Source organism: Cucurbita pepo, chromosome LG06 (assembly GCF_002806865.2).
Source record: "Cucurbita pepo subsp. pepo cultivar mu-cu-16 chromosome LG06, ASM280686v2, whole genome shotgun sequence".
NCBI classification, from domain to species: domain Eukaryota; kingdom Viridiplantae; phylum Streptophyta; class Magnoliopsida; order Cucurbitales; family Cucurbitaceae; genus Cucurbita; species Cucurbita pepo.
The window spans coordinates 4,734,282-4,750,931 of NC_036643.1; the positions used below are offsets into that span (position 1 = coordinate 4,734,282).

Genomic DNA, 16,650 nt, shown 5'->3' on the forward strand with positions numbered 1-16,650 from the left:
ACACACACACACACACTCGTCGTGATTTTGAAGGATCTGCTTGAGAGTGGTTTTGAAATGGTTTAAATCACTTGTCGTGTTCCCCCCTCCCCACACACACTCGTGCTTACTCTTTCAGAAGGGACGTGCTTGCGAGTGATTTTGAAATGGTTTAATCATTTGTCACCCCCCACCCCCCACCCCCACTCGTCGTGATTTTGAAGGATCTGCTTGAGAGTGATTTTGAAATGGTTTAAATCACTTGTCGTGTTCCCTCCCTCTCCGCACACACTCGTGCTTACTCTTCCGGAAGGACGTGCTTGAGAGTGATTTTGAAATGGTTTAAATCACTTGTAATGTCTCCGCTCCCCACACACACTTCCAAAAGGGCATATTTGAGAGTGATTTTGAAATGGTTTAAATCACCTGTCGTATTCTCTGCTCCCCACACACACACTCTTTGAGAGACGTGCTTAAGAGTGATTTTTAAATAGTTTAAATTACTCCAAAACATGCTTTTAGTCATTCAAAATCAATCTCACGTAACATGCCATAAGTTTATGCGTGCTTATACTTCATATAAATGTATATGCAGGTTGCTGACTATGGACTCGTTGGCGATCTTTTCGAGATTATACCGGAGTTGCTGGAAAAGCTACCCGAAAGTAAGTAACCTTATCATGGGCTGAATAGTGTTAGAGAAGGCGTTGTCTGAATCTTCGGTCATTTATACATACAAAAAGGATGTCAAGTCACGCAGGGCCGTAATAGACCTGAAATCAATAAAAAGGATGGTTTCCTCCCCACAAAATCATTCAATCAAGCATGTAAATATTCTCTTTATAAAATATTTCAGAAGGAAAATTTCAAGTCATTGAAANTTTTTTTTTTTTTTTTTTTTTTTTTTTTTTTTTTTTTTTTTTTTTTTTTACCTTTGAACTTTAAAAACATCTAATAAATTTGAATCTTGCTGATTGTAAAGTTATGATCGACATAAATTTTAAAGTTTAGGAATTTATCGAACAGAAAATAAAAAATTTAAGGATGTATTAGACATAAACTTAAAGACTAGTTCAAGCACCAAATTTATAATTTAAACAAAATGTTATTATTAATTGACTTGTATATTAAGATATATTTTGACGATTGATTTTATATTCTATCTATGTTCTTTTTAATTTAATAACACGATGGAATTGAGATAATAACACGATGGAATTGAGATTCAAATTATTGGTCGAGGATATTTAAAGGTTATTTATATTAACTTTATTTCTAAAAAATTAAATTGATAAAAACTACTTACTCATATTTTTATTTATTTATTTATTTATTTATTTTGCAAAATATATATTTGAAATATTTTCTTAATTAAAAAAAAAAAAAAAAATTCATAACACTCATGAATAAAGACCACACAAATTCTTTAATTTTAATCTAATTTTCTTATATTAAAATGATGAGTTAGTTGGGAGACTCTTTTCCAATATATTCTTCCCAAATAAATTAAAATAATTATTCAAATTCTTCCCCTTTCAATAATAAATAAATAAATAAATAATTTGAATTTGATGATGTCAAATTATTGTTTATAGTTTACCTTTAGTTAGGAAGTCCCCTCACCAAAATTCTATTTTTTTTTAATTAATGTCAATGATTTTTAAGAACTTTAATTAATTATCTAAATAATATATTCAATTTCTCTTTAATTATTTTCTTTAAAAAAAAAAAAAAAATCCCACTAGCAATATTCTACCAATTCCTCCACATCTTAATGGGAGGAATATTATTTATTTAAAATTGGATAATGTATAAATTAATAATCATTTTTTCCCAATAAAATAATGTCAATTATATTTTATATATTTCAATTTTTTTTTTTNATTTTAATTTTTTTTTTTTTTTTTTTTTAATGAAATGAGTTTATTTTATTTTGATTGATTCTAGTCGTATTCCCGAGAGTTATATGCTGTAAGCCGTTGTTGTTGTCTTTTTTTCTTGCATCACATATAATACCAATTTCAGTCTCTCAAATCTTGCTTTCAAAACTCTCTTTTGAAATCTCTCTGCCCCGTTTTCTAAAACTTTCTTCTTGAACCGGGACTAGAGGCTCGAGCATACGTCGCTTGGTCGTAGGTGACGTAAGAATGGATTGACTTAACTCACTTCTTGCAGGGAAGTGAGTGCTGCACAATCGTAAGTCCGCTACCTTCAAAAGTGCGATTGTGACAAGTGTTTCTGTACTTTTTAATCTTTATACTTTTAAAACGTTACAATTTTGATCCTTATTTAAAAGATTCAGTGAATGAAGGGTCGTGCTACATTTTCAAAACCGGATTGTTGGAGGGTTTTCAGGGAACCCCATGTCTCATTAGACAGGTGGATAGAAGCGAGTCTTCTTCAACCCTACAAGTACTGTTCGACACGTTTCGAAATAGAGAATGCGAAAAATACACAACAGTTTCTTTCGAGTTTCTCGTTCACCCCATGACTAATATAGTCGCTTCAAAAACTACACAACAGTTTCGAGCTCTGCCCACTTCATTTCGACACATTATATATCGTCATTAGTCTCACAGTTTTAAAACATGTCTTCTAGGAAGAGATTTTCACACCCTTATAAAGAATACTTCATTTCCCTCTTCAACCGAGGTAGGATCTCACAATCCACCCCCCGTAAGGGCCTAACGTCTTCACCGACCCACCGTTCAATGCCTTTCAGATACCATTTATAACACTGAAAGTCGACTATGCCTTCATTTGATTGCAATAATATTACACATTTTATACAAACACATAGCCCCTTCATCAAATGAATATTTACACAAACAAGAGAGAGAATATATATATATAGAGAGAGAGAGGAATTATTGATCCATATAATTAATTATCATAGAAAAAGGTACTAAGCAAAGCCCTCTTTTCTTCAATTCTGTTTCTCTTCTCTCATCTACCTGCCCACAAAAAAATATATTTTTATTCATAATAATAATAAATAATAATAATAATAAATAATAATAATAATAATAATTATTATTATAATTAAAAATTAAAAACCCTAATGAAAAAGTTTGAACCTTTAAGGTAAAGTTCTCTCCTTTCCACTTCTATGTGTATTTACCTGAGGAGTTATGAGCTTCCCTTTGTGCCTCGGGTTTTTACTGAAGTAGTTCGAATCACAGACCTGCACGTTTTTCATGTTTAAGAAAACCCGTCATAGAAAAACCCCACGAGATCGTTGAACTATTACTGAACTCAAAAGCTTATGTAAGACTGAATCGAGATGTTAATATTCTTCTTAGTTTAAGAGTTTGACTCAAAATGGTCGAGAAATAATATTATAGAAGTTCGAACGTGAAATCATGAAGTGTTGTTTGCTTAGAGTGTCTAGAGCTGTGTAACGATTGGTTTCCATTTGTGCAAGGAGGAATTCCGACTTGGCCTGTGAAAACACTGACAAGAATGAAAGAGTTCTTCCTAATCTTAATAGTCAAAGCCTACCGACTCCCTCCTTGAACTCAAAGGATTAAACCCGAATGCTTCGTTCACTCTGTTCTCAATTGTTTCTATTGCTTTTGAAAGTCTTTATCTATCCCGAGAGATGCAAATTGTGATGTCCCACATTGGTTGGGGAGGAGAACAAAAGACCCTTTATAAGAGTGTGGAAATCTTCCCCTAACAGACGCGTTGTAAAGCTTTGAGGGGAAACCCGTAAGAAAAAACTCAAAGAGGACAATATCTGCTACTGTTCTCAACTGTTCCTATCGCTTTTGAAAGTCCTTATCTATCCCGAGAGATGCAAATTGTGATGTCTCACATTGGTTGGGGAGGATAACAAAACTCCCTTTATAAGGGTGTGGAAACCTTCCTCTAACAGACGCGTTTTAAAGCTTTGAGAGGAAGCCCGTAAAGGAAAGCTCAAAGAAGACAATATCTGTTATTGGTAGGCTTGGACCGTTACACAAATAATGCAAAGAAAGCTAGGGAAGGTATAGGATAGTGACACACACCTTGGGACTATTAACCGGAGAGCTAGCGGTGTCCTCCAAAGCTTCATCGTCAACCAACAACTCATAGATCATCTTCCTCTTCTTGAACAAGTTGATATGATCCTTGCAGCTAAACCCGGGATCCATGGCAGCTCCGTCGTGGTTTCCGAGTAGTTTGTGGTCCACGACGGAGGAGGCAGCGTCGGCAACGGGGTAGCTTTGATCGGGAGACAGAGGATAAGAAGAGAAGGAGGTGGGTGGTTGATTAGTAGGGTGGTGGTTGTTGAGGAAATCTTCAAAGTAGATGGTCCAACCACTCTCCTCCGACGACTGATCGCCGCCGTGGTAGACGGAAGTATGGGCGGAGCTTTCTTTGGCCATATTATGAAAGATAATAGAGAGAGAGAGAGATTGAAAATGGTGTTTTGAAGGGGAAGAAAGGGAAGTATAAATAATAGTGTAAAGTTCCAAACTTGCATTTGTGGGCCCCTTTCTTTGTTTATTCTAACCAAAGATCGAGCCGAACTGAACCAATTCAACGACATAAACCGAGCTAAACTGAACCAACTGAACCACACTGTTGTCTTAACTTGTTTGAATATCTGACGTTGCTCGAAAATTAATGTCTTAACTATCTGAGTTGTGAACAGGTTGACTACATGTAAGTCAGGGATTAAATAGGTCAACGTTTACCAACTATCATGGTCCTACCTTTTTTACCGTGCGGCGTCGTGATCTTGGCACGCTCACGACCCGCCTTAAGGGGAATTAAGCCCCATATATATTTTTCGCCCTGGCTTTTGTGGCTTCGTCGAACCTTAAGCGACGTTTGTCTTCGTCAATCGAACATCGCTTGTGTGGAATCCAAGCTTGTTCAACCACACACGCTGCCTGTGCGTGCATGTTCAATCGTCTGCGACACAATCGACTTGCCTCTACACTAGGCCAAGTCATTCGGCTCGACCTTGCCTCTGCTCAAGGCCAAGGTCTCTCAATGCACCATCGCGTCTCATCTTACCATCTCGATCTCCATCGACATGGCCCATATGTTTTGACGCCATCCCGAGTCTCGAACGTCTTCCTACTTCCCAGTAACAAGTTAGTTAAGCCTATTCGTTCTTGCGTCGTCTACGGCCAAGCGACGTATGTTCGAGCCTCTGGCCCCAGTTCAAGAAGAAAGTTTTAGAAAACGGTGACAGAGAGATTTCAAAATCAAAATTTGAGAAATTGAAATCGGTGTTATAAGAGAATGTAAGCAAAAGGTAACAACAACGACTCTACTGCATATACCTATCGAGTAGGGAGAAGTTGACAACTATTTAATTTAACCGAGTATAGATGACTTATCTACTCATCTCTATTTATGTTGACGTTTAAATCTCTGACTAAATATACCGAAACTAACCCTTTTGAAGTTATATCTCAATATAAGGAATAAAGGGTATTTTTAAAATACTTTTAAAAGTTGAAGGGTATTTTTGAAATAAAATATTTACGGTTGCTATAGAAAAATTAACGATATGGATATTTATTATCGAAGTTATTCAGGTCATCAATAACTAACCCGTGTATACTCCTATAATTTAAAGATTTATTATCGAAGAAACTTAATTTTCAAATTAAAAAATAAATCAAATATTAAAATAGCATTTAGTATAATTTTTTTTTCAAGGGAATATTTGAAGGAATCTATTATTATCCTATTGACTTCAATTATAATAATATAAATAAATAAATAAATAGAAGCTTAAATAAAATTTATATTTTAAAATACGTAATTTAATTTTTAAAAAATTTAATTACTTTTATATAATTGTGTCATTGTCAGTAGTAAAAATATTAACATTTTTTTCTCTAAATTCAAAATGGAATGTTCTTTGAAATCAATTTATTTATTATTTTCGTTGTATTTAAAGAAATTTTAAAAAAATTAAATAGAAGCAGTGATTAATTATTCGCTAAATAAATAAAAATACTCATAAATTTTGTATTTTATCTTTAAAAAAACATCTAAAATTTCACTGACCGACTTTGACTCCTGTTATTTTGAGATCATATCTAGTATTTAGAGTTTGCCTCGAATTGATATCGCTCTCGCAGCCCGCACCGAAACAGTGCTTTACCCTTAGATGTACAGTCAACTACTGTTGCCTCAACATATCTCGGGGAGAACCAGCTAGCTCTGGGTTCGAGTGGCATTTCACCTCTAACTACAACTAATCCGCATATTCTTCAACATCAGTCGATTCAGACCTCCACTTGGTTTCACACAAGATTTATCCTGGTCATGGATAGATCACTCACGTTCGGGTCCATAAGTAATGACAATTGCCCCATGAAGCTTGCTTTCGCTATAACAATTTTTTATTTTTATTTTTGAAAAAATACATTTATCGTGAGTACTATGTTTAACAAATATCTATATTTTATAAAGTAGTATTAACACTTTTTACCTTTATAAAACAAAAGTTTTAAAAAATTCTTACCATATATGGACAAAAATCGTCTATCGACATCTCATAAATTATCTACAAATGTTTTAATGTTACTCTAGAAAATTCATTAGTATTTTTGAAACGTTATACCGACTGTGTGTATCTCTATATCTATATATATACGTGTATATTTATATATATATATATATATATATATATAATTTGTGGTTAAATTAAATAGAAAAATATATTAAAATAAATTATATTAAAGACAAAACTTTACTCCTCAATCATTTTTTAACCCAAAGTCAAAAATAAAATAAATGTGTGATGGCAATGAAGAAACAATCAACCACCACAAATTCAAACCTATATAAATGCACATTCAATATTCAATTTAATTATTATTTATATTTAAAAATGTCCAAGGGAGGGACCGGAGACACGTAGAACCCTTCTCTGTCCTGTCCTCACCTCATATTTCAATTTTCATTTATATATAAAAAATGAGCGGGACAGAGCGAGGAAAGAGACAGAGAATATAATTTCTGCCCCGGGCCTTGTTTAAGTAACATGGAAAAATCTCTCCCGACTCATTCGCGCTTTAGGTTAAATGGACATCTCTGTTTATGTCACGTCCAAGTAAAGAAATGATACATGAATGAACCAAAACCAAATCTGAACGAGAGTGATCATGAGACAAGATGGACATTTTTTTTAATGATTCAATCATAGGAACTCTAAAGTTAAGTTTGATAAATTCTATGTTGGATTACCTCCGTGTAAGAGCTCAAGCCCACCGTTAGCAGATATTGTCCACTTTGGACTTTCCTTTCCGGGTTTCACCTCAAGGTTTTTTAAACGCGTCTGCTGGGGAAAGGTTTTGTGATGTCCCACATTGGTTGGAAGGAGAATAAAACACCATTTATAAGGACGTGAAAATCTTCCCATGGCAGATGCGTTTTAAAGTCTTGAGGGGATGCCCGAAAGGGAAGGCCCAAAGAGAACAATATCTGCTAGCGGTGGAACTGAGGGATTACAAATGGTATCAGAGCCAGACACCAGACGATGTGTCAGCCTTCTCGCTCTTCCCTGAAGAGGGGTAAACACAAGGTGGTGTGCCAACAAGGACACTCGGCCTCAAAGGGGGGTGGATTTGGTGGTGGTCCCACATCGATTGGAGAAAGGAAAGAGTGCCAGCGAAAACGCTAGGCCCCGAAGGGGGGTGGATTGTGATGTCCCACATCCCAGTTCCAGAATGCTCCGTTCCCCTCTCCAACCAATATGGAATCTCACATCCCAGTAGTGCCAAGGATGCGAAGAACGTCAGAGAATGCCGATGCCATCAAGTGTATTCTAAGTCTCGGTTCGAATAGTGGGTATAGAGTGTTACGACTTCACAATTCACTCTCGTTTTAGATGTCTCTTTCGACGGAAATGTCAATTCTAATAAATGCAACGACAAAATTGTCTTTCAAAAATTTAACTTTTAATGAAAAAAAAAAAAAAAAAAAAAAACTTTTCGAGTATTAATGTGTTCGTAATAATCAACACATATTCAATGCAAAAAGTACAGCAGATAACTACTACACGAGGTCTACTTTGATTTGAAAAACCCTAATTTCTAAGTGTTATATGTTTGTGAAAACCTCTCCCTAACAGACTCGTTTTTAAACCATGAGACTGATGGTGACACATAACGAGCCAAAACAGACAATATCTGCTAGCAGTGAGCTTGAGCTGTTATAAATGATATCCGAGCTAGACACCGGACGGTGTGCTAGCGAGAACGCTGGGTCCTCAAGGAAGGTGAACTATGAGATCCCACATCAGTTGGAGAGGTGAACGACGATACGTAACGAGCCAAAACGAACAATATCTACTAGCGGTGGACTTGAGTTGTTATAACCAATGAATTGGTTTCTACTCGGGATTGAAACCATTTTTTTTTTTTTAAATTTTCAAAACCCTTTATATAAAATTTATAAATGTATTTCCTTTGACTTTTAAATCAATAATAGTTGACTTTCCATTTCTCTTATGACATTCTTAAGTTTGAAGATTTACTAAGATTTGGTTTGATTTAAAAATATGTGATTGAATACGTATATGACTCGAGGCTACCTTAGACCTAAATCCCGAGATTCCATGTTTAATTTTTATGGGCTCGGATAACAAATTAGGTAAACACGAGGGTCGATCTCAAAATTAATTGACAATTATTAAATATTTTGAGGTCTTTTCATATTTTTCGATGTTTTCGACCAGACTAACTAGAGATATCAAAGCGTTATTTCCGTACATTTTTATTTCCGACTTTGACCCTAGTCTCGACCTTAACTCTCAAACCGTCATCAATAGTTTCTCGACTTTGAATAATGACGGAGACGATAATTTCACTAATTCAATCGAATTAATGTAATTAATAATGATTTAAGAATTGAATTAAATACATTAGATATACAAAACACTACTTAGTGGGATCCAAACTAACAAAAAAAAAACATTAATTTTTGTTTTAAAAAACATTACAAAATTGTTCCTCAAAAGATGGGTCAATGGCTATCAATTAGACTAAGACAGACAAATATCCTTAAAAAAAATGATGAAACATAAAAAGAAAACAAATATAATATAAATATAATTAATATTTTAGCTTATCGGTAGAGCTCGTAGAATCGCGACTTATCTTGAAAGAACGAATGGAGAAGCATATCGTATCAATGAAAATTTTTAGTAAGATTTTGACCTTATTAGATTAGGCTAAATCTTGTTTGAATTCTCGATGCTGAAAAACCTACATCGATATGAATGGAATATGCCTCTTTCACTTGTTTTTCTCGGTCGAGCTTTATCATACCCCATCTATGAAATCATGGTCGGCTACACTCGGGTATCTTCTCTAGAGAAGTTAGGCTAGTATGAATGGAAGATGCCTTTTTCACTTGTTTTTCTCGGTCGAGCTCTATCAGACCCCATCTATGAAATCATGGTCGACTACACCAGGGTATCTTCCCGGGAGAAGTTAGGCTAGTATGAATGAAAAATGTCTCTTTCACTTGTTTTTCTCGATCAAGTTCTATCATACCCCATTTATGAAATCATGGTCGGCTACACCCAGGTATCTTCCCTGGAGAAGTTAGACTGATATGAATGGAAAATGCCTCTTTCACTTGTTTTTCTCGGTCGAGCTTTATCAGACCCCATCCACGAAATCATGGTCGGCTACAACCAGGTATCTTCCGTGGAGAAGTTAGGCTAGTATGAATGGAAAATGTCTCTTTCACTTGTTTTTCTTGGTTGAGTTCTATCAGACCCATCTATGAAATCATGGTCGGTTACTCTCAGATATCTTACCTAGATAGGCTAATATGATCGGTAGAAAGAAAGACACGAAACCGATCAGTGGTTCAAGTTGCCGAATGAATCAATAAACCGTGTAAATATTTCTTTATTAATTTAAATATACTTTTGTTTTTATAATCCCTTTACATTTTATCGATATTTTAATCATGAACGGAAACAACTCAGCTCAATCCAACACGTGAGCTCAATTATTATTCTTAGAGTTTGCTAACAATTGTCATGTATGTTTTATTAGTTGCATACACGAACACAAACATGATCCCAAAAACAAAACATTTTCCCTTCCTATATTATCTTGCCGGCTCTTTTTTCTTTATTATATGGCCATAATATATACATATAATATTATTTATTTTTTTGGATGATCTATGAACTCGTGTTAGACCCCATACGAGCATATTCGATGAAAAATTCATTTCTTACGTTCTTTAAAGTTGAATATTTGATCGATTCCGATCTTTGCATTCGTTGAATTTTTAAAAAACGAGAAAAAATGAACTTTTGCTCGAGATAACGACCTAATCTATTTTTTATTTTTATTTTTAGAGAATACTTCATTGAAAAGGCATGAGCGAGTAGTAGATATTGTCGTTATCTCCACGACTAGTAGATATTGTCAACTTTGACCCGTTACGTATTGCTGTCAGCTTCACGATTTTACAGTTTTAAAGCGGGTTTGCTAAGAATAGGTTTCCACATCGTTATAACGAATGTTTCGTTCTCCTCTCCAACCGAGGTGAGATCCACAATCCACCTACTAGGGAGAGGTTTCCACACCTTTATAAGTAATGTTTCGTTCCTTTCTCCAATTGACCTGAAGTTTCCACACCCTTATAAGGAACGTTTCGTTTCCCTCTCCAACCGAGATGAGATATCACAATCCACTCTCTTGGGGACCCAACTGGCACACTGCTTGGTGTTTGGCTCTTATACTATTTGTAACAACCCAAGTCCACCGCTAACAGATATTGTCCGTTTTGGCCCGTTACGTATCAACGTCAACCTCACGATTTTAAAACGCGTATGCTAGGATCGGTTTCCACCATCTTATAAAGAATGTTTCGTTCCCCTCTCCAATCGAGATGAGATCTCACAATCCACCTCCCTTGAGGACCCACTATTCTTGCCAGCACACCACTTGATGTTTGTCTCTTATACTATTTGTAACAACCCAAGTCCACCGCTAACAGATATTGTCCGCTTTGACCCGTTACGTATCACAATCAACCTCACGGTTTTAAAACGCATATGCTAGGGTCGATTTCCACCCTCTTATAAAGAATGTGTCGTTTCCCTCTTCAACCGATCTGAGATCTCACATTATCAAATATTAAAATACACTAATAAATATTAATATAAGCAAAACTCAACCGTTAATTAATCAAATCATTAACATTTGAGCTGAGATATGTTCAAATTGGTATCTTTACTACGAAAATAAGCACGAGAACGTATAAATAAAGGGATTAATTAAAAAAATTAAAGCATAATTATGATTAGTGCACCTAAATGAATAATGATTTTGGGACCAAATGTCAAAGAATTTGGCTTGAAAAAGAGGGCTTTCCTAAAAAAGGCTATTAATACTCAATTTTCAAAAAGGTGTATAAACAAAACTATATATTATACTATTATATGATAATCCTAGACATCAAAATATTACAACTTTGAGTCTATTCAACTTTCCTTCAATGTCATAACTTAATTGCTACCAAATTAAAGTCGACCTTATTTGGCCTTGTTCGGCTTTGGCCATCTAACTCTAAGACTCGTTAAAATTCATGAAATGAAATGGTAAAAGAATTATAACGCTCGAGTAATCAAATATGTTGAAAAGACTCGTGTTAGTCTGTGAGGATAATCTTCGCTCTTAGAAAGACCTTAAGATTATGTTGGCGGATGCAAGAAAATGTTCGGGTCATCTAGTGTCAAATTTTTTACCGAGCCGAGTTATCTTTGACCGAGAGGTAAAACAAATTTTTTTATTTTTTATTTTACCCAAAAAGCTATCATGAAATGGAAAAAGCCTAATTTGATGCTTTGTTGTTGGAAAATAATTTTTTAAAAAAATTTGGTAAAAAAAAAGTGTTTTTTTTTTCAAGAAAAAGGTATTCATTCAAAATCAAATTGATGGGAATATTTCTCCAAACATCCATAGATGTTTCTCTATCAAAATAAAATATGTGATAAAAAAATAGATGACAACCCGAGCCTTAATAAAGTCGATTGATTGTTGCTCATGAGAAAGCAAGGAAATTGCTCGATCACCCCCACTTTCACTCTGTTCTCGACTGCTCTTGTCTCATTCAAGTGATTGAGCTTAAAAGCATTCCAGTAATTTTTGGCAACCTAATTCATCGTCTACGTGCCCATCATATAACTCTTGCATCTAATGGATAGACTTTACGATAACAACTGTAAAGAGATTGATATGAGAATAGATGTCTTAAGGGCAGACCGGAGATGGGATGAGGAAGGCTTCCCAATTTCATCTTTGCTACTTATTTAAATTTGATCATTTACTAATTTTTTTTTTTAAGAAAAAAAAAACTTCTAATGAAAAAATTATAAAACATCATAAGCAAAAATATAAATATAATGTTCAATAAAAACATAATTTCTAAAAATCAAAATTCGAACCATCTTCAAGAATTTAGGAGTAGAGACACATAATATAATCATTTTCATTGTCCTCGTATAGCCAATTGGGAGAAAACTCTCACCTCTCCCTCCCCATTCCATGTAAACGAACATTTGTCACCCTATTCAGTGTAGATTGCGTGGGTTAAATAGAAATCTTTCTCGAGTAATATGAATGGTTCTAAAGAAAATCCACGGATGCAAATTCCCCTTGTGGAGCTCAGGCATTCGGGTCATGACCCACAAACCCAAAGTTGATCCCGGACAACTCCATGTTACCTCGGTGGTTCGGGCTCCGACCAGTCCTTCCAAATAGAACAAGAATGAATGGGGAGGAAGACATAGCTGATGGATGGAAGCATTCTATAACAGCTGCCCTCAACATCACTCATCATTCAATAACTGAAAGAATCCCTTTTGATTCAATGGGTTCCATGCATAGGATTATGGCTCAAACTGTTGCCTCAATCAAACAGGTTTTCAGAACACAATTTTGAACAAGGAGGTAGTAATAACTGCCATTGGTATGATAACAAGTTGTATGGTGAAGGCCACAAGCCAAGATCAGTGGGGAGAATGAAGTTCAAAGGGGAGAAACTCAGACCAATTCCTCTCATGTGAAAGCATCAAATTTGATTAATACTACATAGCACAGTACCTCAAGGTGACCTACTCGGCGATGAATTGTTTGGTAGATGGGGCGATATTGAGACGAGCAAAGGTCGATTACAGGTTTAACCAAAAGCCTGATCATATTTGACAAATTATTGCCCTGTGCAACCTCTAGGTTCATCATCTCCTTGGAAGAATATCTGAAAATGAGAAATCATGGAAAGGAGGACCTGCAAAAGAGAGATAATATGTATGGCTTAGTCTACATGATATTGATACTTATAGAATATAACTTCAAGCAGCCATGCTGTAAACATAATATGAAACTCATTAACGTAGTGATGGTTACTCTTTTTCTTTTTCATACTTTCGTCCTTATCTTTCATCTTATTTTCTATTCTGGAGCTCTGAGATTTCGATGTATCAAATTCGTTGCATAAGAAAACACAAGGATAAGAAGAAGGTGACTCGTTGGAGAAGAGAACGGGTGCCAGCAAGGACGCTGGGCTCTGAAGGGGGGTAGATTGTGAGATCCCACGGTTGGGGAGAAGAATGGAACATTTTTTATAAGGGTGTGGAAACCTCTCCCTAGCAGACGTGTTTTAAAAACCTTGGGAAAGCCCGAAAGGGAAAATCCAAAGAAGACTATCCGCTAGCGGTGGGCTTTGTTCATTACACCCGTAGTGTAGATTAGAGAGAGATGATGAAAGGAGGCTATAGATGATCCAAGACCTTCTTGTTTGCAGAGAATGTAAAACGGAATGTGTGCAACCATCTTAGTTCCGCCTCGACTCCAGTCGACAGTGCCTGGGTTATGTGCATCTTCACTGGCAGGTTTCGAAGGCCCCAAAATGGACAAAGAAATTCCAGGGTCACTCAGTAGTCCTAGATAATCGTGAGCTCGAGTCCAGACCCTTGAATCGGAGGTTCGAGATCGAGCTACCTGTTCATGAAATTTAGTTCAGCAGTGTCAATAACTTTCCTGCAAATCCCCTGCCCTGCATCTAGGAGCATATGGTAAAGAGAAAGGAAAGAAGAGATGAAAGAAAATAACTTTTGTTTTGTACTGACACAATTACAAGACTTTGAGCTCCTTTAAGCTCATGTTTTAATAGATCATGCTAAGTTCTGAGAAATAGACCTTTCCCAATGAGACCCGCGCTCTCGGAAGTAATTCACGGTGATACGTTGCGAGTTTTGCAATTGCAGTAATGACAAAACAAAGAAGCCTTGATTGTGACGACTTTCTAAAGCTTTCACCACTGGCGTTATCACCCGAGTCCTGTCTCAAACCTAAACGACTTTCGAAGCAAACAAAATATATGCAGCAGATTAAAAGTCGAACGTTTTGAAACAAGAATGTAAAGGTAGTTTCAATAAAGCATACCTAGATAAAAGATTTTCATACAACAGCAACTCTAAACTCTCAAAAAGTTCACGAGCTGCATCACTGTGAGATCTGCCACCCCCGCCATGTTCTCCAATGGCCCAACACAACTGCAATGCTAGTTCTGTCTAGAAAGAAGAAACGAGGAAGTAATTCAACCAACAGAAACAGTTGTTGCATTTATCTGTTTTATTGGATACAAGACGTAAGCAACAACCTTTGCAGGGTTCTCATAAGCTTCACCAAGCCGGTCTATTATAGGCTTCTGCAAAAAAAGAAAAAAAAAAAAAAACGAAAAACGAAATATTTTATTAAAATAAATTGATATAACGAAAAGAAAGGATATTCGATGATAAAGTCTCAGCATGCATGAACATAAAATCAGTATTATGCATACTTTCTTTCAATGAGGGTGGATCGTGTACCATTTAGCCTCAATAATACCCGGTATACAAGCAACACACACTCATTGAGGGTGGCGATAAATATTCGTAATAAATAGTAAAACAATGTCTAATAATAGAAATAGTAAGCAATGATCACCAGAACTATTTAATATGTGTGAGCAGTGGAGAGGAAAATGGAACATTCTTTATAAGGGTGTAGAAACCTCTCCCTAGCAGACGCGTTTTAAAAATCTTGAGGGGAAGCCCGAAAGGGGAAGTCTAAAGAGGACAATATTTGTTAGCAGTGGGCTTGGGCTGTTACAAATGGTATCAGAGCCAGACACCAGGCGGTGTGTCAACGAGGACGTTGGCCCCCTAGTTGGGTGGATTGTGAGATCCAATCCCACATCGGTTGGAGAGGAGAACGAAACATTTCTTATAAGGGTGTGGAAACCTCTCCCTAACAGACACGTTTTAAAAATCTTGAGAAGAAATCCGAAAGGGAAAACCCAAAAATGACAATATTTGCTAGCGGTGGGATAAGGCTATTACCGTATGGTTCACAAATTATCTTGAAAATGACAAAGAAAGAAAAAGGAGAAAAGCTTATAAGAAGTTACATTGTCATAGATTAGTGAAAACATAAAGCAAATATATTATCAGTACAGTATACCTTGAGAAGTGCAATGAAGGCGGGTGAACGCTGAAATGCAGCAAGCATAAATTCTAGGAGCCTCTTACGAACCTATAAATATAGAACTAAAAAGTTCAAATTCTTAACGAACACTCGAATATGATCTGCAAATGTTAACCCGTGTTCTAGGCAACAAAAGACATAACTGAACATAATAGTACCATACAGATTTAAGGGAAGGAAATACGATGCACACCTTATAGGAGAAATCTTTGTCGGGAAACAATATTGAGTTTCTTGACATAAGCAGTGGAATCAACGCACAGATTAATGCTGAGAAAGAAAGGTAAAATGTAAATATCTAAAATACTTCTAACCAAAATAAGCAAGAAATTCTAAGATTCAAAGGAAATCTAAAAAAGAATCGTACAATTGTTAACCTCTCGCAGTGCCACGAAAAAATAGACATCAAGAATCCGAGGTGTCATGTTCAGAATTTGTTTCAGCCTATCAGATTGAGAAGAACTTAATGCAGTGTTAATTGCTGCAGTCATCCCAGGTGAATTCCAATGTCGTTCCTGAAAGAATAATAAGTAAACTCAGAATCTTCTGGCATCCAGCCACAGAATAAAGATTACGTAGGTCTACGGTTTCCCGAGCCTTCCTGCAGTTTAGAAGCCGAAGTAATTATCTAAAAGCCTATAACCTCCATAGATAATGATCTCACTTCAAGGAATACCCATTGAGGGTCCAAATTCCTTATCAGCATTAATTATTTGATCTTGCCGTCTTAATCTTTAAATTTTTTGTCTCTGGCTTTATTCGTTTTGTTAGGCTATGGAGCCTGATACTTATTTATAGCTTGGTCAACGGTTATATCCGGTAAAGCTATATTTGGTAAAGCTATATATAGTAAAGCTATATATGGTAAAGCTAAATCCGGTAAAGCTATATATGGTAAATAACTATATATAGTAGATGGCTAAATCTGGTAAAGCTATATATAGTAAAATATACCCTATATATATCTGGTCCGGTATAGCTTTGAGAATGTACTTTTCTATTCTCTGTACTCTCTTGTTGTACATGCCTGAAGTCATCAATAAAAAATCCTTTTAGCCAGAGTTCTCCTTGCAACTTCTCTCTATCCTTCTCTTTGTGTTCATCTAGATCGAGCGTGTGCGTTGTTGTGCGATCCTAACAACTGGTATCGATCCTAACA

General features: G+C 35.8%; 3 protein-coding genes across 4 annotated transcripts in view; 1 reads left to right on the forward strand and 2 right to left on the reverse strand.

Annotated features, from left to right (window-relative positions):
• The window catches only part of LOC111796465 (electron transfer flavoprotein subunit alpha, mitochondrial), a 4,172-nt gene extending 3,325 nt beyond the window's left edge, over positions 1-847 (forward strand). The window contains exon 8 of the mRNA XM_023679086.1: positions 575-847. Coding sequence (XP_023534854.1) covers positions 575-652 — 78 coding nt within the window. The 3' untranslated portion in view covers positions 653-847. The remainder of the gene's footprint in view (positions 1-574) is intronic.
• A 1,864-nt stretch (positions 848-2,711) lies between these two features.
• On the reverse strand, positions 2,712-4,367 carry LOC111796466 (vascular-related unknown protein 4-like). Of its 2 annotated transcripts, none has more exons than XM_023679088.1 (3): positions 3,990-4,367; positions 3,101-3,163; positions 2,712-2,929 (listed from the first exon to the last, which is right to left on the reverse strand). In XM_023679088.1, the coding sequence occupies exons 1-3, from the start codon at positions 4,347-4,349 to the stop codon at positions 2,906-2,908; spliced, it is 447 nt and encodes a 148-aa protein (XP_023534856.1). In that variant the 5' UTR covers positions 4,350-4,367; the 3' UTR covers positions 2,712-2,905. The 2 variants fall into 2 exon arrangements, with proteins under 2 accessions (XP_023534856.1, XP_023534855.1); XM_023679087.1 differs by having other exon boundaries at positions 2,712-2,933.
• Positions 4,368-12,396: 8,029 nt separating this feature from the next.
• LOC111797498 (AP-5 complex subunit zeta-1-like) overlaps positions 12,397-16,650 on the reverse strand; it is an 11,239-nt gene continuing 6,985 nt past the window's right edge. The window contains exons 9-16 of the mRNA XM_023680509.1: positions 15,859-16,006; positions 15,685-15,761; positions 15,468-15,539; positions 14,626-14,673; positions 14,409-14,536; positions 14,163-14,322; positions 13,754-13,964; positions 12,397-13,251 (exon numbers count right to left, since the gene is read on the reverse strand). Of these exons, the coding sequence (XP_023536277.1) occupies positions 13,202-13,251; positions 13,754-13,964; positions 14,163-14,322; positions 14,409-14,536; positions 14,626-14,673; positions 15,468-15,539; positions 15,685-15,761; positions 15,859-16,006 (894 nt within the window). The 3' untranslated portion in view covers positions 12,397-13,201. The remainder of the gene's footprint in view (positions 13,252-13,753; positions 13,965-14,162; positions 14,323-14,408; positions 14,537-14,625; positions 14,674-15,467; positions 15,540-15,684; positions 15,762-15,858; positions 16,007-16,650) is intronic.